This window comes from Tenrec ecaudatus, chromosome 3 (assembly GCF_050624435.1).
Source record: "Tenrec ecaudatus isolate mTenEca1 chromosome 3, mTenEca1.hap1, whole genome shotgun sequence".
Taxonomy (NCBI): domain Eukaryota; kingdom Metazoa; phylum Chordata; class Mammalia; order Afrosoricida; family Tenrecidae; genus Tenrec; species Tenrec ecaudatus.
The window spans coordinates 140,753,900-140,779,158 of record NC_134532.1 but is presented as its reverse complement, the minus strand read 5'-3'; the positions used below and the strand labels follow the sequence as shown (position 1 = coordinate 140,779,158).

Here is a 25,259-nt window from a genome sequence, read left to right as displayed (position 1 = left end):
AACCGCTACACTCCTTAGGGAACTGGATCATTTGCTAATGACATGAATAAGGAATTCTGCAGGGGCGGAGACAGGCATGCAAATGAAGTGTTCTATAGGGTGCCATCATGGTGATGCATTGGGCTACTAATCAAAATGTTGGAAGTTCAAAAACACCAGCCGGTCTACAAGAGGATGGTGAGGCCTTCTACTCCAGTTAAGAGTTAGTCTCGGAAACCCACAGGGGCAGTTCTACCCTGTCCTATAGATCGGGTCGCTATGCATCAGCATGGACTCAATGACTTGGTTGGGGTCCACAGGGCCACTCTGAACCAGAATCAACTCAATGGCAGAGGCTGGAGTGGGTGAGGCGGTGCTGGCAGGTGTAGAAGCAGTGTAGGGGTTGGGTGTAGAAGGGAAGAGTCACCAGCATGTGAAACAGCCTAGGTCTTCCTGGAGCAGTGGCGACCCTGGGACGAGGGCGGTGGGAGAGGGAGTGAAGGAGGCAGAGCGTAAGCAGCGATGGGTTTGACCACAGGCTTTTACCACCATGCTGCACAGGAGCCTGGGGAAGCCAGCCTCGGGCTTAGGTGTCCTCTGCAATGAAACAGGATCAGAAAGGGGCAGCGCCTCTCTTCTTCCATGGACTTGAGGTCGACTGTATGTGCTTCCTGGAACTGGGGCAGCCACTTTGTCACCATAAGGACAGCTAAATGCAATCAAGGCTGAGATGGCTGGAAAGAAACCCACAGCCTTAAAGACATGGTTGAGTCAGGATTTCTTATCAGTGAAATTAGACATTTCCCTTAGCACCGATGCCATCTGACAGCCAAGTTTTGTGCCACCAGCAGCCAAAGGCATCCTAACCAATTCCCCCTTCTGAGGAGCACAGCCCTCCTCCCTGCCCCCGCCCCCAGCCTCACCAGGTGTCTGTGAAGCAGACGGGCTGGATTTCCTAGAGTCATGCACAGAGCTCTATTCACGAAAATAAAATTAATTTTCCAGCTCATGAATTAAACATCGCTACTGCCAGTAGAAAGATTTTATGCAACGGCCTATTGTTGTCATGAGAAGCAGGATCCCGGCGTGTTCTAAAATAAGCTACGAGGAGTCAGGAGTGTAGGAGGGGAAGCAAAGGGAAGGCAGTCATTCACCGCGGAGATTGCAAAACCCCACTGATGGCGGCCTTTCTAAATGGTCAGCCTGTGGCTGGACCTGAGCCAGCGTGCTTCCCTAACTTCAGTGCACCGATCAACCACCTGAGAGCTCATTCACTGGTGCTGCTTCAATAGGGCCAGGGTGGGGCATGAGGGCCTGCATTTCTATCCAGCTCCCAAGTGGTGCTGGTGGTGCTGGGCAGTAGTCCACGCGGAGTAGCACGGCTCTAAGGCTTGGGGGACTGTCGCCATGGCGCTATCAGTATGGCCTCCAAGGCACTCTCTTGGCAGTTACACCTGCTTGCTGATCTCTTTCAACCAGAGTCGACATCGGGGACGGTGTCTTGTTTAAGAGGGCATGCCAGCGCCCGGCAGATCCTGGGGGAAGCGCATATATAAAGTTAATCATGGTGCTCGGCTCTGGCTGTTCATCAGAACGCCTAAAGGAATGTCTCCATTGTGTTGCTGTTGTTATTGTTTTCAAAGCCTAGAAATTATAACTAAGATCACTACCTGCTACTGTTGTTGTGAGATGCAGTCGCAACTCCATGTAGCAATGGTCTGGGCTGTCATCCTTATGAAAGCAGAGAGCCAGGCCTTTTCCCTGAAGAGCCTCTAGGTGTGTTCAAACTGCCCACCTTTTCTACTGGCGGCAGAGTGCTTGCCATGTGAAAACCTCATAAAAGCAAATCCATACATGAGCCCCTAATAGAAATAAATAAATAAAGCAGACCCAGCCTGTGTACAAAAGGACATGCTTACTGAACATGGATGCAGATTCAGGACCACTTTCTACTCCTGTAAGGAATCCGGCTGGCGCTGTCGGATGAGTGTTACTAACACCAAGGTGGGTGGTTCAAACCCACCAGCTGCTCCTCGGGAGAGAGATGAGGCTATCTGTTCCCATAAAGATAGGCAGGCTCAGATACAGAGGGTTGCTATGAGTTTGATCCACAAGTCAGTGCCCATGGAAGCAGCAGTGAAGAGATCAAATGGCACATCGCACTGGGTAAGTCTATGCCTGCACAAGAACTCTTTAACCAAACAGTAATAATTTACCATTGCTCAGATCCATGAGGATGGGAGAGAAGGCGAGGGAGGAGGGGAAAATGAGGAGCTGATACTAAGGCTCAAACAGAAAGCAAATATTTTTTAAATGATGAAGGCGCCTTTCCGGCGCTGACGACCACTCAGTGATCATGCCTCTCACAAAGAATCTCCTTCACCCCTCTCCCGAAGAGGAGAAGAGAAAACACAAGAAGAAGCGCCTGGTGCAGAGCCCCAATTCCTACTTCATGGATGTCAAATGCCCAGGCTGCTATAAAATCACCACGGTCTTCAGCCATGCACAAACAGTAGTTTTGTGTGTTGGCTGCTCTCCTGTCCTCTGTCAGCCTACAGGAGGAAAAGCAAGGCTCGCAGAAGGATGCTCCTTCAGACGGAAGCAGCACTAAAAGGCCCTGAGTCGAGATGAGTTGGAAGCCATTCTAATAAACCCATTTTGGATTAAAAAAATGATGAAGGCAACACATGTACAAATGTGCTTGATACAATTGATGCATGGATTGTTATAAGAGCTATAAGAGCTCCCAAAATAATTATTTGTAAACCAAAAAAAGAGAGACCTTGAAAGTGTTAAAAAAGAAAGGTGTTGCTTTGAGGACTAAGGTGCATCTTACCCAAGCCACAATGTTTTTGATTGCCTCTTACACATGTGAAAGTTAGAGACTGAATAAGGAAGACCAAAGAAGAATCGATGCAAACAGATCTGTTTTGGAAGAAGTATATATAGCCAGAAGGCTCCCTAGAGGAAAATATATGATTCATCTTATGTACTTTGGACATGCTATCCTGGTGAAGGACACCATGCTTGGCAGAGGAGCAGGGCAGTGAAAGAGAGGAAGACCTTTGACAAGATAATTTCGCACAGTGGCTGCATCAATGGGTTCAAGCACAGGAACAATTGAGAGGATGGTGGCGTGGCCAATGTGTCCGTTTTACATGGAGTTGCTATGTCTCAGAACCGACTCAATAGCACCTAACAACAACAACAGGAGCTACACACTCAACCGTGGTGCATTTGGTTTGGCTTTGGTTCACGCACACACTTAGTATGAAAGTTCTAGCCTCAAAGAACTGGTAGGAACAGGTGAGGTTCTCCTAGAGTCACGGCAGAGGTTCACTCTACCCCGGCCACACTGAATGCGATGGTGTGAAGATTTCCCTAATCTGAGTCCTTGACTGACACAAACCGTTAAGCACTTGACTACTTACGGGAAGGTTGGCAGTTCGAATTCACCCAGCAATGCCTCTGCTTCCAACAGAAAGTCCTCTGGAGCAAAGATCATCTTTGCACATGCGGAGTCTCCACGCACTAGAATCAACGCAACAGCCACGGGGGTGTTTTGTTCCACCCGGTTTTTCACACTCGGGGTGGAGGCCTAGCTTCTGGAAATGTTTTAAACACCCTAAGTAATTCTGATGTGCAGTCACTTTTGACACACAGGAAATGGGAAAGAATGGAATGAATTTGTGGATAAAGGAATATGTGCCAAACCAGGAAGCTCTGAAATTCATTCACACATGAGGAATGATTACCTGTTGTCAGGACCACCAATCCATAGCCAACAGAAATAAAATTGGTGACAAACTGGCTTTACATACAAGCAAGACTTTCCCACAACCAGGGTGTGGCAGTTACATAATCGTCTGTCAACCTGAGCGAAAGGGGTGGAATATAGCCTGCCAATCAGGTCATAGCCCATGATGCACCTGTATGGGCATGGCCTTCTCCTGAGGATTCTGTGACTTCCTCTCTTCCTCCCTGGAAGCGGGACACTCTCTGCTTCACCTTCCTGTAGACAAGCTACATGGAGCCACACTGATGGCAGCCAGAGCCCTGGAGATGCTTCCACTGCCACTGGATCCACAGGACTTTCCACCCGCTGGCCTGGGATCTTCCTGCATTCGGCATCATTGCATGTGCTGTGTGAGTCTGTAGAATTCATGGGCTAATATCAGACTTATAGACTGGGCTGGGGTGTTTTATTGATGCATACTTACTTCTTGATATAAAGCTCTCACGTACACACATATAAGTCCCAATGAGTTCGTTTTTCTAGTCAACCTGGCCTAACACACAGGCTTCCTCCAAGTGGGAGCTGCCTGGGTCAGTGCCAAGTGAAACACTAGAGCGGTGCATGAAGCCAGGTCCCAGGTTGCACTCTTCCTTGATCCATTTCATTCTACCTGCAACCTGATGCTGCTGTCCATCCCCATCCCTCCTGGGAAGGTGAGGACGCTGAGGCTGGGAGAGTAACTGATTTGCTTCAAGGCCACACATGGAGGCTGGGCTTTGAACCATCTCACTCCCAAACCCCAATGTCGTGTCCAAAATAATGCAATGCATCCAAGCAGGGGGACTGGGAGGCGGATGTCCACAGAGATGCTCAAGGAAGAGAATGGTTTTTTAGCTTTGTGAAACCACAACCTTCTCAAGACTGAACTATTTTCTGCTTCGCATATTTTGTTAAAATCATGTGTTTTCTGTAAAAGACGGTATTTTGAATAAGATGGGGAACAACGTGCAACATAATATGGATTTGATACATTAGTGACACGCATGCAGGGTTACTATGAGTTGAAATTCTATCCAATGCAATGGGTTTCTTTGGTATACAGGTGGGTCCACCTGATAGTGGACATGCACGAAAGTGGGATAAAAGCTTCCCACTAAACTTTGAAGGGAGAAAAAAATGTAGGCAGGCATTATACAGCCTACAGGTCACGAAGGAGTTAAAGGCGCCACCAAGTCTATGGCACCAATAGATTTTCAAATCGATCAATAGCGTTCCCAAGCAGTCATTATAATTTTGGCAACATAGGTAATATATAAACCTGGATAACGTAAAAACTAAAACATGATACTCACAGAGAAGCTCACGGTCAAGTATTTGAATTTAAAGGAGACGACTTATATGTGAACCAGAGCAATGTAAGGTCCCGAGGAATCCAGTGCAGGTTCTGTGGCACAGTCCCCCGCCTGCAGGTGAGACGAGCAGACAGCACCATCGACGGTGGACTGCCGAGAGCACAAACAGGCCCAGGGAAGGCTGGCGCTGTCACGGCTTTCATCTTGCCTGGATCCACCATCACTGCTCACAGAAGCAAAAGTGAAGATACCAAGTGACGCGCTGCCTTGGGTAAATGTGCCGAACCAAACCTCTTTAAAGTATTGAAGAGCAGAATTTGAGGGCTAAGGTGTAGCACCTGAGCCAAGCCATGGTATCTTCAATCGCCTCATATGGGTGTGGAAGTTGGATACTGACTAAGGAAGACTGAAGAAGAATCGTGCATTTGAATTGTGGTGCAGAAGACTAGTGGAAGTACCATGGACAGTTAGAAGGACAAACAGATCTATGTTGGAAGGAGGATGGCCAGCGTGCTCTTGAGAGGCAAGGCTGAGGAGACTACATGTCCTGAGCTTTGGGCGTGTTGTTGGGAGACACCAGTCCCTGGAGAGAGAGCATCATGCTTGGTCCAGTAGGGGGCAATGTGACAAAGGAAGGCCCTCCACACGATGGACCGACACTGTGCTAGCAACAACGGGCTAAAAGGTGACAACTGTGAGGGTGGCGCAGGACGAGGAGGGGTGTCGCTCTGTTGTACGCAGGGTCACTGTGAGTCGGAACTGATTTGACGTCACCTAACCATTCTGCTATCAGGCCATGTTGCAGGAAACAGGCTCCCACCTATCAGGGGTTGTGCGGGAGGCTGAGGAGCTAGCTGCTACGGGGCAGTGCCGGGATGCCAACGCAGGTCCCTGCTCGGCAGCATGACTGCGCATGTCATGATCACAGAGCAGTCTGCAGTGACCTTCTCTTTGCTTTTTTAAAATTTACCAAAGAATGTCCGTCTTGATCTATACATAAACACTTGCTGGAACAATGAGGCCTGCGAAAACGCAAATTAGCCTATCTGCTTCGGCGGCACTCCGGCCTGAATGCCTCGCCATTTACTGAAAATGCAAGAGTGTGGCAACACTGCTGAGCTGGGAACAAGGAGGTTTTAGAAAAGATTGATTCACCTCTTTAGTAGTTCCCTGAGCTCGGAAGGGTTTTTGTTGTTGTTTTTTTCAAACGATGACTCAAAGGGGCAGGAGGAGAAATCACAAGTTGAAACAAAAACCGAAGACACGCAGAGGGCTGAATTCTACCGCCACTGTACCCAGCTGTGCTCAAAAAGGCACTGAGTCCTGAGGGCCAGGGGAGTTGTCAGCTGAACAAAGAGAGTTTTTGCTATGAAATCATTGTCCTTTTGGGAAATGAAAGAAGATGCAAGAGGAGGAAGACGGAGTGGAAGGACTGAGAGAGGGAGAGTGGAAAGGGGAAATTTGTGCTCAGCTGTTTGGGGAGCTTTCAAAAATGAACCCTCATTCCCAAAGCCGACACAGGCTTTTCCCTGCCACGAAGGGAAGGGCGCCGAGTGGGGTGAGTTTTGTAGAATCTATTGTGCTGCAGCACGACTTTTTTCGCTTCTATCGGGAGACAGACCCTGTCTTGGGACCAGGTATATGACGGTTAACAATGGCTGATCGCCAAGCAAGGACCAGGCACTGTCCTCCATCCTTCATGCTCCGTCAACTTCAGCAGCAATTGGCACTCAGGTGTCCATTTTACTGGGAGAAAAACAGAGGCTTGCAGATACCAAAGGCCACCAAGATGGCAAGTAAGTAGAGAGTGGGGATTCACATCTAGGACTGCCCCTCCGCTGAGCTCTGTCCACCGAGAAAGCCTGGAGGCAAGAAGACAGAAGTCCCTGGCCAATTCTAGGGGCTTCTCCACCACCTAGGGGACTTGAGGGGAAAAGCAGCCCAACTTAGCGAAGACATCAGGATCATCTTCGTCATGGCTGGCCTATTTTTGTCTAATGCCTAAAAAGCAACTCCCGTTGAGCAATTCTCTGAATTGGGCCGAATTTCGTGAATGTAACCTCCAAATTGCCTCCCTCTCCGAATCCCCACCATCAATAGGCTACGGCCCACGTCAGAGGGTCCGGATGCTCTAGCCACTGGTAGGGCCCCAGGGTTTCTGGGACAAGCTCACACAATGGCCATGCCTGCTCCTCCACAGGGCAAACGAAGGCAGGCCAAGCCACTGAAGGGAGGGCAGTCCTGGCGTGGACTGCGCTACCTGCCCAGGACTGTCATGGAAGTTATCTTGTGAGCAAAGAACCACAATGTCACTCCGGGACACACTGAGAGAATGTGACATTTGGGAGAAACCTGAACTGTCCCTGGCATTTCTGGAAACCACCAACCAGAATGTCGACAGGCAATCAGGGATAAACTGCCCTACGACTTTTATCTCAGTCCCTAACTATCGTTCAATGCCCTCACGGTCTCCCCACCTGTGCTCTCCCCACCTGCGTAGTCAAGGTATCAATTTACTGCTCCTTTGGCCTAAGTCTCAGGAGGCCCTTCTGTGAGCTCAAGTCTGCAGGGAAGGATTCCCCCACCCCACCCCCTCCAGCTGTCCTTTGCTTTTCTGTCCTTGAAACTCATAAATTCATCCCTCAAGGCCTGAGGGCACCAGGAGCATTCTGTTCTGACAGCTTGCCCACTCAGGAAACTGGAGAGATCAGAAGGAGGAGAAGAAAAAAAATATGTCTGCCCCAAAGAGAATAATAAAAAGCAGGGGGTGGGTGGGGGAGCTAGGCCGTGGAGGAGGCTAGACCGAACAACTTGATGGATCTTTTATGGATGATATTTTATTACCACGCAAATTGTTCTCTGAATACTGCACACCTAACACACCCTTCTACTGGGTACACTGCATGGATGCCTCTTGTTTCCAGGGCAACCTCACCTGGGGTAGAGGGTGGATGGGCTCAGCCTAACAACTCGGGTCCCCAAGGTAGATGAGCCATCCACTGGTGCATCAACTGGCACAAAGTTAAAGCCAGTGGGAGACAGGAGAGGAAGAGACATTCCAGGGGGGGATTGGGGCATCAAGGCACCAAGGCTTTCAGGGACTATACCCCTGCATCCGTGGTCCCTCGGTCTTTCAGGTGCTCTGTGTATCCAAGCCTTCGGGCCAACTGATCCTCACAGCTTTGCTCAAAAGACATCTATCACTTACGATCCACTTGTTTTCTCTTTTTAAACTTTGATTGTGAATTAAGTGGGGTTTACAGATCAGAGCATCATTTTTGCATTTAACGCACTTAACGGTCCCAATGGAGGAAAGGTCCATTTGCATGGAATGTTTCTGGGCCATAACCCTGGACCTTGAAACCACAGAATATCCATTTCTGTCTGCTCTGTCAATGCGTATGTGAGGGAGCTTCCAAAAGCTGCCTGTAAAATTCCATTATCGTTTCATTCCACTGAACGCATTTCCATGAACTATTTGAAGCCCCTTCATATTAGATGTTCTTGGCCCTTTCTCTCTCTCTCTCTCCTTGCTTGCCTGGCTGCATATTTACCTTCTTTGTGGCGTTGAAGGACCAATAGAGAAAGGCTCAAAACTGAGGGAACAGAACTGATGAGAGAGCTAAGGCAGCAGGATATTCAGTACGCACAGGCGTGAGATTCGACAATCCCTGCAGGGTATTGGCTTCTCCCAAGAAGCTGGACGAGTTTGCGGTAGGGAATGTGTCCTTTGGCCAAGGTCTTTTAAAGCATAGATTCTGTCTTCACCACGAAGAACAGCCTGGAAAGGCAAGCCTAGAGAAGAGGGTCTTGCCCTTCTGGCTTCTGGTCAGGGGCCAGCGTCAGGCTGTCAGCTGATCTGTGACTGCCAGGAGTGGGGCCTGTGGGGCCGCTGGCGCTCCAGGCAGGTAGGAGTCAGAGAACATTATAAGGGGTCGCTCCTCCCCTCCTCCCTGAGCTCTCCAACACTGCATCTATTGAAGACAAGCCTGGGTCTCTGAGAGGCGGGTGGGCTAAGTCTAGTGCTGGGCACAGCCCCCGGAAGATGGGAGAGGCCCTCAATAGGGACCCGAGGGCAATAAAGGCTTTTGTTGGCAGGGTGGGAGTGTGTCGTGGTAATTAGGAGATACAAGGAGGAGGCAGGCAATAGAATTAAACACACTTAACAAGGATGGATGGGGGTGGGTGGGGGAGGGAGGCACACCATTGACCAGAGATGAGGTAGGCAGTTACTGGGAGCTAAGGGGAACTTTGGGATTCTTCACAGATTCTGGAAGACCCCTGCTGTTCTCATGATCCCTCCACTGTGTGTTCCCTCCCTCAGTCACATCCCCCTAAGTCAAGGCATCTGCATCCTCCACAGCTTGGCTTCCCAGCGCTGGGGCTGCACAGTTAAGGGAGGGCTTGGCGCCTCCGTGGCTCATTAACTACCTAGGCATTTGATGCTGGCATTTTCCCAAATACAGAGCTTTGAAGAAAAAGGTCTTTTAATTTCCATCCTCCCTCTTCCCTTCTGGCAATAAAAGTAGGTTGTGCTTCTCCCGGCTCCATTCCTTGGAGATCTCGTGAAACGGGAGCTGCAAAGGCTTCTTGGATTACCGAGTGGAATTCTCAGCCTGGCTATCAATGCCTGCACCTCCTGTCCTGTCCTGTCCTGGCTACTGCCATCGGTGGCGGTGACCGGAGCCAAGAGGGTGGGAGAAAGAAAGTGCGGGGTGCTTCCAGGGTCAGGGACCCAGGTCCTGCAGGGTAGGCACAAAACCTTGGGAGTCTTCGGTGATGGTAGACTACTGGGTTCCCTCCTCTGCCAGGAAGGGTGGATGTGCAGCTACAAGGGGTCGGATAGATACAGACCCGCGGGGGGGCCAGTCGGCGTCTGGGGGCCTGGAGAAGGGCTTAGCCACTGTCGGAGCTTTGTGCTGTGTGAAGAGCGCTCTCGCCTGGGGCTCGGTTTTCTCCCCAAGAAACTTCGGAGCCTTGAGACCTGCAGCTGGGTACCAAAGATCCACTGCCCAGGGCGGTGGGGGCGAGGGGGGGGGGGGCGGGGACGGGCAGGGACCATGGTCTTGAAGAGACAGAAAAAGAACTGATTTCTGCCGGGCAAAAACCAAGCCTCCAACCCGGGCTGCTCTCTCCTCCTGCCTTCGTTACCTTCCTAGTCCTTCGATCAGCCCTAACCACGGTGGCCCACGGAGGAGGCAGAGGAGCCGGGGATCCCAGGGAGGGGACGCGGCTGGGACACGACCCTCCCGCGGGTCCTCCGTCCCCGGGGGCAAAACGTAGAACACGGCTGGGCGCACAGCCGCGGCGCCGCGGGCTCCGGTTCCTCCGCGCTCTCCCTCCCGGAGCCGACCGACGCGCTCCCTGCGGCAGACAGTCCGGGAGGCCGAAGTTTAAAATCCCTGGGCAGAAAGCCCTGCGGGTCCCAGAGGGCAGAGGACGGCACTCCCGGAAGGGCAGCGGCCCGCGGAGCCCGGCCCGCCGCGCGCGCAGGCAGCCCCGACGCGGCGCCCGGGGCGCAGGGGGCGCCGGCGGGACTTACCCCAGAGCAGCGTGAGCGCCTTGGCCCGCGGGATGAGCACCAGCGAGTACACGGCCCCCAGGTGGAGCAGGCTCATCAGGACCACGTTCCTCCACACGATGCGCGGGCGCTGCCGGCGCGCGTCCGGCCTGGCCGAGGCGCCGGCGCCCTCGGAGCTCTCCACCCGGGCGCAGATCTCCTCCTTGGCGTTGCAGAAGGGCACCTGGGCCCCGTCGGCGGTCGGGCCGCGCATGGCTCGGAGAGGGGCCGGGGCGGCTGCGGCGGCGGCAGGCAGAGCTCGGCCTGCGCGGAGCTCGCGGGCGGGCGGCGGGGGCTTCTGCCGGGTAGGGGGGATTCTCTGCACCTCCCTCCTCCCGGGATCCCGCTCCGCCGGGCGCTCAGCTTGGCCTACGGATGCGCCTCTGGGCGCCCCGCATCTGTTGCTGGCACGTCCCCCACGCCACTGTCGGGCAGCGCTGGGCAGCGAGGAAGAGGAGGAGAGCCCGAGGGTCGGGAAGGGGCGCGGAGGGGGCGGGATGAGGGGGGTGGAGCGCGAGCGCAGAAAGCGACGGGGCGGGAGCACCGGGAGGCCGCGGGAGAAGAAAGCCCTGCATAGCTACAGCCAATCAGGCTTGCCTGGGGGGCTCTTAAAGAGAAAGGCGCCCCCTTGGCCTCCGCGGCCCGAGCTCCTCCGAGTCCAAGGAGGGTATCCTCTGGGCAGGCAGCCGGCAGCCTCCGACCAGGGGCGCGGGTGCTCCTGGGTCCTGGGCCAGTGAGCCTGCAGAGCGTCCGCACAAGGCATTTCTGCTGGTTTGGGATTTGGGGTTTTTCCAAACCCCTCAAAATACCCTTTGCCACGCTTAGCCTTTTTTTTTTTTAAGTTTTCCATCCTCTTTTCCTTTCTTTTATTTTATTTCCCTTCTGCTTCCTTTCTCCCTCCCTCCCCTCCCCCTCCTTCCCTAAGTCTCAGACCACTTTGATGGAAAATTTAAAACACTAGCCCAGTGTTCCCAGCGCAAGTTAAGGCCAGATCCAAGATGACAATTCAATGCCCTGGTGTCTGCCCGTCAGCATGGCCCGCTGGACCAGTGGGAGGAGGAATGGAGAACAACTGTGACTTTAAAAACCAAGCCCTTTGCCATCCAGGTGATCTCCACTAGGAGTAGGACGGCCCCATACAGATTCCAAGGCTGGAATCTTTAAGGAAACAAACTACCATACCTTTCTCCTGGCTAGTGGCTTCCAGTCGCCCAGCCGACCTGTCAGGCAGCAGTAGAGCGCTTAATCATTGAGTCACCAGGGCTCCAACCACGGGGTCCTTTAGTGCCCACTGGTAGACACACAGATAATGTGGGCGCTGATGGGTAGCTAACAATATGCCATTGCTCACTGAGCCGCACACAGCTTTGTTACCGCAGATTGGGGGCGAATTAGCTACTACTTTGGGGAGCCTGGAGGGTGCAAGCTGTTTGCAACCCACCACTAAAGAAGTTTGGAGGTTGGGATCCACCCAAAGGCTCTAAAGAAGAAAGACTTGGGTGAGCTGCTCTTTTAAAGATTCCCAGCCCATTGCCCTGAAGTGGGTTCTAACTCATAGCGACCCTTAAGATCACAGGCAAGAAAACCCCATGGGACAGTTACATTCTGTAACACGTGAGGTCGCCATGAGTAGGGCTGAACTTGTTGGCCACGGGTGGGTGTGTGCTTGTTAGTTTTAGGGGGCTTTTTACAGCTCATTTAATGGAATAATAACCTTCAAGTCAGAGCCATTAAAAATCAACCTTGGGGGAGGGGACTCACCTAGAACATTCTAAGGAAAACACCCTGCAAAAATGTTGTGTCTGCCCATTTCTCCCAACCTAGGGCCAAGGTTCCTCTGAGTCAGAATTGACTCCATGCCTGGGGTGGGTTTTTAGAGCACATGAACCCTGGTGGTGCTGTCAGGTAGGCAGTCTGCAATGGACTGCTTAACTGCAAGATCTGTAGTTCAAACACACCAGTCACCCTCAGGAAGAAAGATGAGGCTGTCTACTGAAAGGATTTTCAAAACCTTGGAAACACTATAGATAGTCCCTATGAATCAGGTAATGGGTAAAGCAGATGATTTAGGGAGCCCTACTGGTGTAGGAAGGGAGCCCTACTGGTGTAGTGATTAAGCATTGGTCTGTGATCCACATGGTCAGCAGTTCAAAACCACCAGCAGCTTCTCTGTGGGAGAAAGACCAGGTTTTCTATTCTTATAAACAGTTATAGTCTCAGAAACCCACAGGGGGTTGCTATGAGTCAGCATTGACTGGGTGAAAATGAGTTTTGAGGGTTGAGGGGAGGAAGCCTGGTGGCATACTGATTGCCAGTTGGGCTTCACTCCTCAAGGTCAGCAGTTCAAAACCATCAGCAGCTCCTCAAGGAGAAAGACAGGCTTTATACCCCCTTAAACAGTTACCGTCTCAGAAACTCATAGGGACAGTTCTACCCTGTCCTATAGAGTCACTATGAGTTGGCATCTTAAGTTGGGGATATCAGTTTCATCATAGTTCAGTAAAGTCTTTGGTAGTGGAAACATTTTCTCAGGGAAGGTAAGAAGAAATAAGGACTCTGGATAGAACCATAGGGAGCCACAATTTATGAGGATGGTAGAAAAGAGAAGTCCTGGTGTAGTCGGAGAGAGACCCTTTTTTCTCTACTTAGAGGAAAATCAGCCGAGTATGGGAAAGATCCACAATATCAAATGTTACTGAAAGATTAGGAAGGAGAGGGAATGCCTACTGCATACAAAGGTGACTCAGGAACTTTGTCAAGGTGTTTTCAGTGAATGACAAGCATAGACATTACTGGGAGAAAGGAGGAACCAATCACAATGATCAACATATAACCCCCTCCCAGGGGGATGGACAACAGAAAAGTGGCTGAAGAGAGACAGCGATCAGTGTAAGACATGAACACATAATAATTTATAAATTATCAAGGGCTCATGAGGAAGCAATGAGGGGAAATGAGCTGGTGCCAAAGGCTCAAATAGAAAATATTTTGAAAATGATGAGGTGAACATATGTACAAATGTGCTTGACACAATGGATGGATGTATGGATTGTGATAGAGCTGTATGAACCCCCAATAAAATGATTTTTTAAAAAGAATAGACATTACACAGAGGCGAGTTAAAGAACAAGGAGGATAAAAAATTAATTGATTAAAAAGAATAAAGAGAAAGAGATAAGTATAGAATACATATATAAAAATGAACCTTTTGAGAAGATGGACAAGGTTGAGAATGAGGGTGGAGAGGCAAGATAAGGGGAGAGGTGTGTGTGTGTGTGTGTGCGTGAGAGAGAGAGAGACAGAGAGACAGAGACAGAGAGAGAGAGAAGAAAAGAAAATGAAAGAAGGTGAAAAGGTAAAAAATATAAGAATGAAGATGCTTGATAGAACTAGTTTCTTAGGGTTGGATGAAGAGTTGTACAGAATGAGATGAGATGATCAGATGGTAGGGTTAACTTTGAACAAAAAGGACAGTTTTCCCTTGGGGAGTGGAAGGAAATGAGGATGAAAACTGATACAGTTACAAAGTGAGTCAGTAAAGTGAGGGAGGGCACTATGGTGGCTTTCCCTTCTCAGGGAAGGAAAGGCCAGATCAACTGCAGATGAACAGAGTAGGTCTTTGTTAGAAAACTGTAGAAAGATGAAGCCTTCTAAGAATTGTTCATTGGAATAAGAAAGGAGGCTAACCAAAAGCAGACTTTAAAAATACATTGTTGCTCATGAGGGAGGGTGGAGCGGGGAGGGAGGGGAAAAAAAAAAAAAGAGGACCTGATGCAGAGGGCTTAAGTGGAGAGCAAATGCTTTGAGAGTGATTAGGGCAAAGAATGTACGGATGTGCTTTATACAATTGATGTATGTATATGTGTGGATTGTGATAAGAGTTGTATGAGCCCCTAATAAAATGTAAAAAAAGAAAAGAAAAAAATGATTAGGGTAAAGAATGTACAGATGTGCTTTATACAATTGATGTATGTATATGCATGGGTTGTGATAAGAGTTGTATGAGCCCCTAATAAAATGTTTTAAAAAATAAATAAATAAAAATACATTGTTCAGGGTTGAGGGAACAAGAGATCTAAAAATGATGGTGAGGAGGCCTGGTGGGGTTTGATCAAGTACAGCGTATCCAAGAGGAATTACTGAGAGCCAAGTGGAGGGTGAGCATGATAGTGGGATAGAAGGAAGGTGAAAGGAAATAGAAGTAGGAAGCATAAGCATGTATATATGTAAATATATTCATTTATAATGAAAGGGATAGAGGCCAATGTACATATATTTACTTGTTAAAGTATTAAGATAGCAGACAGACTTTGGGCCTCTACTCAAGGCCTCCCTAAACACAAGAACACTTTGTTCTAATAACCTGGCACTCTTGGATACTCACCTTCACAACACGATCGCTGAAGACAAAATGGGTGCATAAGCTAATGTAATGAAGAAAGCTGATGGTGCCTGGCTATCAAAAGATATAGCATCTGGGATCTCAAAAGTTTGAAGTTAAACAAGCAGCCATCTAGCAGGGAAGCAAATAAGCCCACATGGAAGAAGCAAACCAGATGCATGATCATGAGGTGTCGAGAAGATCAGGTATCAGGTATGAAAAGATTCAAAACAAACAATTATATGGATATGAATGAAGGGGATTGGAGTGGACACCCAAAGCCCATCTGTAGAAACTGGTCATCCCCCCACAGAAGGGTTATAAAGAAGGAACGACTCAACCAGGGTGAAGTGCAGCACCAATGAAACACACATCATTCCTCTAGTTCCTGAATGCTTCCTCCAACCCCACTACCATGACCCAGTTCTACCTTACAAATCCAGCTAGACCAGAGGACACACATTGGTACAGATAGGAGCTCTCAACACATGGAATTCAGGACAGATAAAACCATCAGGAATAGCAGTGGGAGTTGACGGTAGGAGGACGATGGGAGTGATGGGGGTGGGGGAACCCATCAAAGGCTGGATATATAGCCCACCACCCAGGGAGACAAATAACAGAAATGTGGGTAAAGGGAGACAATGGACAGTGTGAGACAACGAATAACAACAATAATATATAATTGAGCAAGGATTCATGAGGGTGGGAGGGAAAATGAGGGAGAGGTAAAAAGAGGAGCTGATACCAAGGGCTCAAGTAGAAAAAAATGTTTTGGAAATGTGGCAAAATACGTAGTTGTGTGCTTCTATAATTGAATGATGGATTCGCATACGATTTATGAGACTCCCCCCAATAAAATGATTAATAAATAAATAAATAGCATATTGTTAAGTCAAATTAAGTATTCAACTGAGAATGGATGACAAAGTTTGAGATGATTTCCATGGGCCCAGTTATGGTTGTACAACTTCATTCAGTAGTCTGATGAAATTTCCAGATTTTAAGGTTGAGTAAGAATAATGATTTGTAGAATAGCTAGATAGCTAAGGTTTTGCATCAGCTTGGCTAGGCCATGATTCTCCTAGGTTGGCAGTTAAATCCTACATAATGAGCCCTGCTTCCAATATAAGTAGACGCTGTGGAAAAGCTTGCTTCCTTTTTGTTTGGTCTGGATCCCGCACTTGACTCATCAACCTCTTATTTTTTGAACTCTAGCCAACAGCCTGCCATATTGCCTAGAAATAAATATTTCACAATATATAATTATATACTGTTTTGTGGTTAATCACTATGCTTTAATTATGTTCAAGTTGTAGTGATGAAAATACATCCTGTGTATCAGATGTTTACATTGTGATTTATAACAGTAGCAAAATTATTGTTATGAAGTAGCAATGAAAATAATTTTATGGTTTGGGATCACCACACATGAGGAACTGTATTAAAGAGTTGTAGCATTAGGAAGGTTGAGAACCACTGCTCTAAGTGGCTACGGGCTTGATTTTTTTCTGCAGTTTTGTCACCGTGAGAATTAGAGGGAAGCTGGTTGGTTGATACTAATTATAATAGACAAAGTGAAAAAGAGAAAAAGATGTGCTCAGGGCATTGAAGTCACAGCTCACGTTCTCCATAAAACACCTCAGCATTTCCACTTGTTCCCTGGAAGAAAGCCCTATTTCTTGTGGTAGCAGCAGGATTGACACTGCCAACAGACAAACCCAGAGTCTTCTTCTTACAAGAGTAATAGTATTACAACTCCAAGTGAATTTCCAACATTGAATGATGTCTAACTTTAAAGTGAAGGTATTAATTGGGAACCAATAAAATCCTTAAACTTAGAGTGGGAACATATGGGCATATGATCAGAAGATGGGACCCCTAAATTCCATCTTATCGTACCTGCCAGCAGCACCACCCCTCCCATCTGAATATATTATACCATCTTTGTGTGCTAACCCATTATCAGTAAAAATCATTCCCTTCCACCCACACTTGATGAGAGTAGCCCAACTGTGCTTGCTGACATGGCAACTGGGGCATTATTTGGCGCATTGCCTGATGCAGATACCTCATGAGATATTGCTAAGTATTCCCAAGAAACACCCTCACTGCGCATTATTGCTTCCAGGTCTATAATTAGACTTAAATTCCAGCAAGCCCCCAAAGATGAAAGACCTAGGAAGAAGTGTGTTACACCCCCAAAATACTGTGTGATTTCTTTGTTACACACTGAAGCCTGGGGAATATAGTAATTAAGGGTGTAGAATAATGGTCTGAGAAACATAAGGTTGGATCCGTCTGAATTTATTCCTATAGGCCCATGAAGCGTGTATTCTCCATTCAGTGTTTCAAGCTTGAGAGGTTGGTAAAGGTCCTCGTCATTGATTGGTTGGTTCACTGAAGCATGGATTTTGAGGTAGCCAACCATAAATCCAGTTGAAGTACCAGATCTGGCTTGGTATGCTATCGAAGAATGTATCCAAGACTTAGTGAGAGTAGTATATTAGAGTGTCTTTATCAGGGCAGGCCCTAGACCCACGGATGACATACCAGAATGGTAGGAACACATTTGTGAAGGGAACCTCCGTATGGCTGAAAAATTGCCGTGTTATGTAATGTCATTCAGACGACAGTGGGAACTGCCCTAGTTGAAGGAAGACGTCTAACTCTATTGACTCAATGGAACTAAGTTTTTAAAACCATATTGCTCTGGGTTAATTGGGCTCCACAGTGATAGGGGCCCAAGTGGCAGCACTTACCTGACAGAGGCAAGGTGAGCATGGTCACCATAAGGAAGAGCGGAGGCAAAATAGTAGTCAGAATAGTCTGACTCAATGACTTAAGCCATTGGCCACTTAGGCCGAGTACGCACAGCAGTGAAATATACAGGACAACTACTAAATGTTTACTTGATCTGTACAGGCAAAAGAATTCTAGGTCAACTGGATGGCAGTCTACCTTCAATGCCAGAATAGAGTCACAGCCCCTCAGTCAATTCCCAGGCTTGAAAGCCAATTTACAGATCCACAACCATTTAAATTAAAAGGAAGCCAGGTCCTCATTCAGGCTCCCACTAATGTGTCAAAAATATATACTGTTAGTTTTTCTCCAAAGGGATCTACAGCATTTGACACGAGTGACTGTTCACTGGGGGGAAGAAACAATCAGATGTTGTTAGGTAGCTAGCTTAGGGTCAGGGAGGTCATCCTTCCCAGGCCTGCAAAGGCCCCCAAAAAGGAGGTTGGAAAGAAATCAGGCAGCCATTAGACACCTATGAAGACCCCAAATTGAGCAGGCTCATACTCAAGCCCCTGAGCCAAGTGGGAGGTACACCTGAGTGCCCAAACTGGGCCAAGACTCATGACATCACCCAGGTGGGCTTAACTCAGCAATGAGGGCAACCAATACCATCAACCATTCCTTTCCCTGCCAGGGATGGGCTAGCATAAAGGCAGGGAGCATGCTCCGGATCCTCTGTTGGCCTTTCACCCTCTTGCCCTGCTCCTGGTCAGTAGCAGGTAGAGGGTGAGGGTCTCCCTCCCCAGTGTGGGTGCACATGCTCCAGGCCTACTCAGGCCCACAGCCTCTTGGCCCACATGCTCTTAGCCTCTAGGGTTCTTGGGCTTCTGGCTTCCTGGGATTCCCCCCCAGTACCGCACATGTGAGTGCTCTTTTCCACATGGTTGTTTTTGCCCAGTTGTGACCCCCTTTGAGACTGTAAAACCTGAAACTTGTCCTTCATAAATACCTCCTTGGATCACACAATGTACTTTGGTGTGAATTCTTTCGGTGTGCGAAGCAAAGAATCGAGGTATTACCCACTCCGGAAATCTAACCATGTTGGAGGGGCTATTGGACATGATCTCTGAATTGACACTAATTCCAGGAGACTCAGAACACCATTGTAGTCTACCAGTCGGATCTGTGGACATACGGAGGTCAAGTTATTAATGGAGTCTAAGCTCAGGTTCCAAATCAAAGCAACCCCGTAGGACAGAGTAGAACTTCCCCTGTGGATTTCAAGACTGTAACTCTTTGGGGGAGTAGAAAACCTCATCTTTCTCCCACAGAGCAGCTGGTGGTGTCGATGCATAACCCAGTATCCCATCAGGTCAACAATAGGAATTAACTTGAAAGCAGTGTTTGGTTTTAGTTCATCTCACTCTAGATCCAGTGGGTCCTGAATCTGTAGTAATTTCTCTAGTTCCAGAATATAAAACTGGAATAGACATACGCAGTAACTGCTAGAGCCTCCAGGTTGGATGCCTGACATGTGGACTAAGGGGCATTATGGTAGGAAAAACCAAGTGGAAGCCATTAGAACTACCTCCACCTTGGAACATAGTAAACCAAAAGCAATACCACATTCCTGGAAGGATTGCAGAGATCCATGCCATCAAGGACTTGAAGGATGCTGGGATGGTGATTTCCTGCCACATCTCCATTTAATTTACCTATTTGGCCTGAGCAAAACTGGGTGCGTTTTTAAGAATGGCAGTAGATTGTCATAAATTTAATGAGGACTCCAGTTGTAGCTGCTGCTCCAGATGTTTCATTGCTTGAGTAAATACATCCACCCCTTGGTATTTGTGTGCAACTATTGGGTGGGGCCAATACCCTTTTCTCAATTCCAGCGTTGAAGGATCATCAGAAGAAGTTTGCCTTCGGCTGGCCAGGGCAACAACACAATTTCACAGTCCCTCCTCAGGGTCTATCAGCTCTCAAGCACCCTGGCATCATTTAGTCCACAAGCGCCTTGAGCTCCTTTCCCGTCCACAAAACATCACAGTGATCCATTATATTGATGCCATGATGACAATGAGGCCGAGTAAGGAAGAATGACTCTACACCTGTTGACAAAACAGCATGGTGCGAGAGGGTGGGAAATAAACGCCCCAAATTCAGATGCCTTCCACTGCAGTGACGTGTGTAGGGCTCCGGTGGTAGGGAGGACGGTGAGCTCTTCCTACGCAAGTTCACGGCAAATGAGCGCACAGCAAGTGCAGCAAGGAGCCCTGCTCACGGAATTCAGCCTGAAGCAGCCAGCTAGGTAAGGATGATGGGATGACCTTTTCCAGACACAGTCATGATGCCAGTTAGGTGGTGAGACGTTGCAGAGTTGGGCCAATGTTCTCCAGGAGGCTGTATACATTCTAAATCAGTGTTCATTACATGGTGCTGTTTCTCTAAAAGCCAGGATATATAGGTCCAAGAACCAAGGTGAAAAATGTGAGTGATACCATACACTATGACGTCTACTCACCCACTGAAAAACATTTTACTTCCTCTCCCTATTATGCCATGCTCCTTGGGTGTCAGGGTAGCCAGCCCCTAACAAATAATCACAGGTCCAGTAGGCGCTATTGTACTGCTATAATATATAAAGATTATAGTAAAGTTATAGAGAATAAGAGAGATAGAAGAAAGAGTAAAATAAAGGAGTGAGACACATTTCATGGTATATATATATATATATATATATATATATATATATATATATATATATATATATATATGACAAGGATGTCTGGGGAAGAAAATGGTTCACACAGTTGTAGACATGGGCTAGTTCCATGCCCCTGGGTCAGATGTTAGACTGGAGGCTTCTCTTGGACGTGACCAGTGGCTGATAAAACAAGATCAGTAGGAGGTCAACCAGCTTGTGGCTGCAGAGATGAATGAACCCAAGTCCGCAGGTCAGATGGCAGGATTGGCAGGCAATACAGCAAGCTATTGGTTGGAGTTCAAAGAACTGAGGTCAATGAGCCAGATGCAGAATCCACACCCAGCAAAACAGCCAGTAAGCTTTTGCAAAGCATTCACTTATATTGGAAGTAGGTCACACTCACGAGGGAACTTCCTGTCAATTGCTTGTTCCTATCACATCTCCTTCTGGAGGTGATTACGTTGTGTTTTAGCTCATCATCGGAGATGACTGGGTCCTGTCAAATCAATATGAATCCTGATCCAACAAGTTGAAACATGCATGTTGGTATCAAAACCACCATGCCCTGTGATTAAAATAAATGGTAAACTACAGAATCCCAATTCCAACTTGACAACTAATGACCCTTCAGGAATGAAGGTTTGGATCACTTTTGTTGAACCGAATGAAGGTTTGGATCAAATTCATGAAGGTTTGGCAGAGAACCACAACCAGCTGAGGTACTTGGCACAGGGCAAAGGGAATAAGGAATGTGTAGTGGAAGAAGGTAATTCTAAATATCAGCTATGAGATCAGTTGCAGAAAAAAAACCCAAACAGACGAATTGTTATGAGTATTTCCTCTTTTTATGTATCTATCAAATATTTTTGTTTTGTTTACTTATGAAATATAAGATGTAAATGGAGTTAGTACGCTTACAACTGTACCTGGTTAGTTTTATCATGTAAGACAAAAGTGTGACTTTTTCATTGTCTTTATTTAGAGATTATGTATGGTTTAAGGTGATGGGTACAGGTGCTAAATAGACAAGAGCTGGACTGTGATAGTTCATCTATTCTTCTCTAGGGATTAGGCTCTCCTGACAGCAAGCCCAAAATATGAGATGAAGTTCTGTCATTCTTGCTTCTAAGGAGCATTCTATCTGTAAGTCTATCAAGATGTATTTGATTGTTCTTGTGGTCCATGGTACTTTTCAAGATTGACACCATAATTCAATTGCATTGATTCTTTGTGGTTTTTTTTTTAAAAACCATGTATAAAGATTATGTAGGGAGGGAGGGGAAAAAAAAGAGGACCTGATGCAAAGGGCTTAAGTGGAGAGCAAATGCTTTGAAAATGATTAGGGCAAAGAATGTACAGATGTGCTTTATACAATTGATGTATGTATATGTATGGATTGTGATATGAGCCCCTAATAAATTTTTTAAAAGATTATGTATTTTAGACTTTTGTCCTTTGGCTCTATAATTTTGGTATTACTAAAATTCATTTAGTGAAATTTCTTAAGCTTTCTTCTGACATTTTATTTTTTTATTCATTTTATTGGGGGCCCTTAAAGATATTATAACAATCCATAATTCAATTAGATCAAGGATAATTGTATAGTTGCTGTCACCACCATTTTCAAAAAACTTTTTTTTACCTTTTTAAAAAAATCATTTTATTAGGGGCTCATACAACTCTTATCACAATCCATACATATATCAATTGTGTAAAGCACATTTGTACCTTCATTGACATCATCATTCTCAAAATATTTGCTCTCTACCCAAGCCCTTGGTATCAGTTTTTCACTTTTTCCCCTCCCTCCCCCACTCTCCTTCCCTCATGAGCCTTTGATAATTTATAAATTATTATTTTGTCATATCTTGCCCTGCCTGACGTCTCCCTCCATCCACTTTTCCGTTGTCTGTCCCCCAGGGAGGAGATCACATGTAGATCCCTGTAATTGGTTCCCCCTTTCCAACCCACCCTCCCTCCACCTTCCCAATATCGCTGTTCCTGAAGAGATCATCCGCCCTGGATTCCCTGTGTTTCCAGTTCCTATCTGTACCAGGGTACATCCTCTGGTCTAGCCAGAATTGTAAGGTAGAATTAGGATCATGATAGTGGGGGGGAGGAAGCATTTAGGAACTAGAGGAAAGTTGTATGTTTCATAGTTGCTACCTTGCACCCTGATTGACTCGTCTCCTCCCTAAGACTCTTCTGTAAGGGGATGTCCAGTGACCTACAAATGGGCTTTGGGTCTCCACTCTGCTTTCCCCAACCTCATTCACTATGATATGATTTTTTGTTCTGATGATGCCTGATACCTGATCTCTTCAACACTTCATGATTGCACAGGCTGGTGTGCTTCTTTCATGTGGGCTTTGTTGCTTCTCAGCTAGATGGCTACTAGTTTACTTTCAAGCCTTTAAGAACCCAGACGCCATATCTTTTGATAGGCTGGCACCATCAGCTTTCTTTGCCACATTTGCTTATGCACTCATTTGTCTTCAGCGATAGTATCAGAGAGGTGAGCACACAATGATATGATTTTTTGTTCTTTGATGCCTAATAACTGATCCCTTCAACACCTTGTGAGCACACAGGCTGGTGTGCTTCTTCCCTGTGGGGTTTGTTGCTTCTCAACTAGATTGCTGCTTGTTTACTTTCAAGCCTTTAAGACCCCAGTCACTATCTCTTTTGATAGCTGGGCACCATCAGCTTTCTTCACCACATTTGCTATTCACCCACTTTGTCTTCAGCAGTTGTGTCGGGAAAGTGAGCATCATAGAACGCCAATTTAATAGAAGAAACTATTCTTGCATTGAGGGAGTACGTGAGTGGAGGCCCAATGTCCTTCTGCTACCTTCATACTAAACCTATAAATATATGCACATAGAGCTACTTACCCATCCTCATATATAAATATATTTGCATATGTACATGCCTTTATTTAGAGCTCTATAAATGCCCTTTGCCTCCTAGCTCTTTCCTCTACTTCCTTTTACTTTCCTCTTGTCCCACTATCATGCCCAGTGTTCATTTGGGTTTCAGTAATTCCTCTTGGTTACATTACCCTTGATCACACCCTACCAGGCCTCCTACACCCTCCTCACCACCAATTTGGATCACTTGCTATTCCCTTGTCCCTGGGTTCGTTAATGCCACTATCTTTCCCCCCACCTCTGCCTCTCCCATTTCCCCCTGGAACTGTCAGTCCCATTGTTTTCTCCTCCAGATTGTTCATCCAGCCTATCTTATTTAGACAGACCTGCGGAGATGATAACATGCACACAAAAAAAGACAGAGCAAAACCAAGCAATAAATAACAACAAACCAATGACAAAAAACAAAACAAAACACAACACAAGAAAGAAAAGCTTGTAGTTAGTTCCAGGATTGTTTGTTGGCCTTTAGGAGTGTTTTCCAGTCCAGTCTGTTGGGGTACCACGCCCTGGCCCCAAAGTCCACCTTCAGCATTCCCTGGGGACCTCGACACTCCCTTCTCTTCTCCAATACTCCTCCTTCTCTGCCCCCACCAACTTTGGTCCCCTTGTCATCTCCTTGGGATTGTTTATCCTGCCTATCATATAGATAAACACCAAAAGTGAAAGAAAAAAACAACAAAGAAGCCATGCAAACAGTTCCATGTCTAATTAATTGTCCTGATGAATCTCCCTCTGCTAGATAGCAAGCAGGTCCTGGTATAATCCCTTTGTCCATTCCCTTTTCTTTCAGGGATCCATACCCTTGGACCTGCTTACCTAACTGTACCTATCAGCACGTATCCCTTTAGTCCTCAGCATTAGTGACTGAGGGGCACGCCTTCTACAAGACCACATTGCTGTTCCCGCAGCCAAAGCTGGGTCTACTGCCCCACCCCCACCCCATTATACCTTTAACTTTCAGTGTGGCCCCCTTGTGACTAGCCCCCAACAGTTCAGATGATGTGCCAAGAGCTGTACGCCACCCCCACGCCCCCAACCCCTCCAGCCAGATGTCTGCTATCGAGGTTTCACATGGGGGCAAACCAAGAGGGGAGTGCAATAGAACAGCAATGGGAGCAAAGACACAAAGTACCTGAGAACGACCTTAAGTTTTATTAGCATATATATATAACCTAACCTAACCATTCGCTATAGATTGGTGGTCTTTCTTATTCATTGTTCAGCTTTCACGTGGACATGAGTTGATTGGAAATGCCATGACTTGGGTCAGGCACACCATAGTTTCCAAGGTTCTTTCTTTGATCTTTAATACTTAAAAAGAGATTATGTAACTAATTTGCCCACTGCAATATGTCCTTTGATGTACTGATTGAGGCTTTCATGCGCATTGACTGAGGATCCATGCAAAATGAAATACTTGATAACTTCATTCTGTTCTCCATTGACTATGGAGTTATTCGCTAGAGCAGTTCTGAGGACTCTGGTTTTCTTTACACTGAGATGGAATTCATACTGAAGGCGGGGGGGTCTTTGGTTTTGAACAGAAAACGCTCACGTCCTTGATTTCAACAGCAAAGTGTGTCATTAGTCATCACAGGTCAATATGACTTCCTATGTCTCTGATATCACATTCTTCCCCATAGTTGAACTGTGGTGTTGTGGATATGGCCCAGGTTTGGTGTAACACCTGGGATTGAGTATGGCCCCTTCATTCTGATTTAGAGCTGAATATATCTGTGGTTTGAGAACAATTATACTCTCTCAGATTTCCAATTTCATTCTATACAGGAACTGTACAGGGGACAATAACCATTTCATGAGAAAAAATATTTTCCCACAAACATCTTGCAGTGCCTTTGCACTAAAGTA

At 47.1% G+C, this 25,259-nt stretch overlaps 2 protein-coding genes across 2 annotated transcripts in view; one reads left to right on the top strand and one right to left on the bottom strand.

Moving 5' to 3' along the window:
• SCD5 (stearoyl-CoA desaturase 5) overlaps positions 1 to 11,118 on the bottom strand; it is a 197,577-nt gene extending 186,459 nt beyond the window's left edge. The window contains exon 1 of the mRNA XM_075544133.1: positions 10,610 to 11,118. Coding sequence (XP_075400248.1) covers positions 10,610 to 10,841 — 232 coding nt within the window. The 5' untranslated portion in view covers positions 10,842 to 11,118. The remainder of the gene's footprint in view (positions 1 to 10,609) is intronic.
• Positions 2,332 to 2,591, top strand: LOC142443585 (small ribosomal subunit protein eS27-like). Its single transcript, XM_075544905.1, has one exon. It carries the CDS (start codon positions 2,336 to 2,338, stop codon positions 2,588 to 2,590), a length of 255 nt encoding a protein of 84 aa, XP_075401020.1. The 5' UTR covers positions 2,332 to 2,335; the 3' UTR covers position 2,591.
• Positions 11,119 to 25,259: the final 14,141 nt, after the last annotated feature.